A 3,117-nucleotide genomic window follows, 5' to 3' on the forward strand; every position below is an offset into this window, starting at 1 on the left:
AGATCTATTTCCCCATCCTCATATATAAATATATTTACATATGTACACACCTTTATTTAGACCTCTATAAATGCCTTTTACCTCCTAGTTCTTTCCTCTTGTCCCACTATCATGTGCAGCCTTTATTTGGGTTTCAGTAATTCCTCTCAGTTACATTACCCTTGATCAAGCCCTACCAGGCCTCCTATACCCTGCTCACCACCGATTTGGATAACTTGTTTCCTTGTCCCTGGGTTTGTTAACACCACTTCCTTTCTTCCCACCTCCCCCTCTCCCACTTCCCCCCAGAACCATTGGTCCCCTTGTTTTCTCCTCCAGATTGTTCATCCAACCTATTTTATTTAGACAGACCTTCGGTGATAATAACATGCACGAAAACAATACAGAGCAAAGCAACAAAATAAAACAAAACAACAACAAAACCAATGACAAAAAAGAAATGAAAAGAAAAAAAAAGCCTGTAGTTAGTTCAAGGTCTGTTTGTTGGCCTTCAGGAGTGTTTTCTGGTTGAGTCTGATGGGGTGCCACACCCTGGCCCCAAAGTCTATTTTTGGTATTCCCTGGGGACTTCGTTGCTCTGTTCCCCTTGCTGTTCTGTTGCATGCCCCGAGTGTTTTGCCTCGTTATGGTGGGGTCAGATTGGGCACAATTCCCACACTGTCTCCAATGTTGTAGGACTTCTTAATAGTACACTGAGTTACCTAGAACTCAGGTAGTCAGTTTGGTCTCAACAGGTATGATTCTACAGATAAATACATTTAGGAAAAAGCCCAGCATGGAGTAAGAGCAAAATCCCTAGCAATTACTAATGCCATCATTATGTTTATACTCATTAAAGATAACAGTGAGGAGGAGCAAGCAACAAAATATATTCATTACATCCCATAGTAAACATATTTAAAATGTATATAAAAATACAAAAAGTACTAGACACTTACATAAGTCTCTGTAGAACACATTGTGGATGTTTCAAGCCCAAACTAATACGCTCTACTCCACTATCTCCCAAGGCATTGTCTGCCAGTGATAAATGTTTCAGGCTTTTACTTTGGATGAGGGCAGAAGAGAGATCCTCAGAACTTGCCACCATGAGGCCACAGCCTTCGAGGCTGAAACGACAAAGACACACGGGAAGAATGAGTTCAAATTCATGCTTCTCTTCACAGTCACTACATACACCTCAAGCCCAGTCATCCCCTCAGACTCAATTACATTATATATACAGTAGCAGCTGGGTACACAATATGATTAAACAATGTCTAGGAGGGAAGAGGAGAAGTTTGGGAAAATAGATAAAAAAGAATGTGAGAGGAAAGGTCACAATGATCATTATATATATGGTGAATGACATTACATATTAATATAAATGAAACCAAATATTGGAATGCTAGAAAAACAAGAAAACAGTTATATGTATGGGAATACGTGTGTGTGTGTGTGTTAGTCTGGGTTGACTAGAGAAACAAATCCAGAGGCACTCACATGTATGTAAGAAAGAGATTTATATAAAGAGCAATTTTATATTAAGAAAATATCCCAGCCCAGTACAGATCAAGTCCATAAGTCTGATCCAATATTAGCCCATATGTCTGATACCAGTCTATAAATTCCTCTTCAGATTCATAAACCACATGCAATGACGCTGAATGCAGGAAGATCACAGGCTTGTGGGTGGGAAGTCTTGTGGATCCAGCTGCAGTGGAAGCATATCAGTGCTGGCATGGGTCTCCACGTGACTCCTCCAGCTCCAGGGCTCTGGCTCCTTCAGTGTAGCTCCACATGGCTTGTCAACAGGAATGTGTAGCAGACAGAGTGTGTCTGGCCTCCAGTAAGCTATTTATCTCCTTATTTATCTCCAAATGATGTCATCAAACTGCGACCTGAGTGACAGGCTAAACTCGACCGCTTCCTCAAATTCAGAGTAGGTTGTGTAACTGCTACAGTGAGTGTGAGTGTGTGTGTGCGTGTGTGCGTTCTGTGTAGAACTTCATTTGCCAATGATTCAGTCAAAAGGGAAGCTGAAAGCTAAGAATAGTAGTATCACATTGACCTCTGCAAACGGTCCAGCAAACTGAGGAGATAGATGAGTTTGCATCTGGGTCCTTCTGGGAAGGCTGCCCAACCTATGCTCACAAATTATCTAACAACTTTCCTGATAAGCTATACATGGGTTTCATCCTATGAAACCCAAGGAGATGCAAAAAAGAAACGTTCTAATGGTATGTCAAAACAAAGATTAGCAGCAAAGTGTCGTCGGTAAATGGACAGAACAACGTTTCTTACAATAGGTGCCACTGACTGTAAACAACGTGATTGCTCACTATGTTTTCAGAGCTGCCTGATTATCAGACCAGGAGAGGCTGTTCTCTTCTTCTTCAGGGGCCTTTAGTAAATATTTACAGTGAAACAATCACATCAATATTAGTGATTGTGCATACCTTTTCAGGGTGTAGATGTTTTAAGGCTGGGAAATTTAAAGTTTTCTGAAATGCTGCGTTTCTAAATTTCCAAAATTCTTACAATCATTAGGGATACACTAAGGGAAAATCAAGGGACAAAAACGTACCAACTTCTCAATATTTTGATTGCCTGCGACATCGAAAATCAGTAGGGAGAATAAAGCATCAAAGTAGAATTGTGCAAAAGTTAAACAACATGATGTACACACAAAGCAGATTAAAGTACATAGTCAATTGTACTCTTCATAAGTCATAGCATGAAACCTAAAGCAAACAGAAGACTAAAACTTTTCCTACATGAAATGTTAATATAAGCCTTACAAGGCTACTAATTACTCCCCCAAAGTCACCAACACTGGGAAAACACCCAGTCTTACATAACACAGTCTTAAAAGATTACTATAAAGCACCCTTGTTGGTGGACATTGGACACAGGGCATAGTGCCCCAACAGACTAGACTGGAAAACACAAGTTTTTCTTTCTTGGTATATTTTAATTTCTTCTTTGTCAGTGGCTTGATGTTGTTGCTGTTTTGTTGTACATTGTTGCTTGGTTTTGCTCTGTCTTGTTGTTATGCATGTTGTCTCTGCAGGCCTGTCTGGATAGGACAGGCTGGATGAACAATCTGGAGGAGAAAACAACGGGACTGACAGTTCC

At 40.4% G+C, this 3,117-nt stretch overlaps 1 protein-coding gene across 1 annotated transcript in view; it reads right to left on the bottom strand.

Moving 5' to 3' along the window:
• Positions 1–3,117, bottom strand: part of NLRP14 (NLR family pyrin domain containing 14) — a 33,928-nt gene that overhangs the window by 19,594 nt on the left and 11,217 nt on the right. Inside the window, exon 6 of the mRNA XM_045290935.1 lies at positions 939–1,109. Within this exon, the coding sequence (XP_045146870.1) occupies positions 939–1,109 (171 nt within the window). The remainder of the gene's footprint in view (positions 1–938; positions 1,110–3,117) is intronic.

This window comes from Echinops telfairi, unplaced genomic scaffold (genome assembly GCF_000313985.2).
Source record: "Echinops telfairi isolate 266 unplaced genomic scaffold, ASM31398v2 ScPeMD7_60;HRSCAF=208, whole genome shotgun sequence".
Lineage (NCBI taxonomy): Eukaryota > Metazoa > Chordata > Mammalia > Afrosoricida > Tenrecidae > Echinops > Echinops telfairi.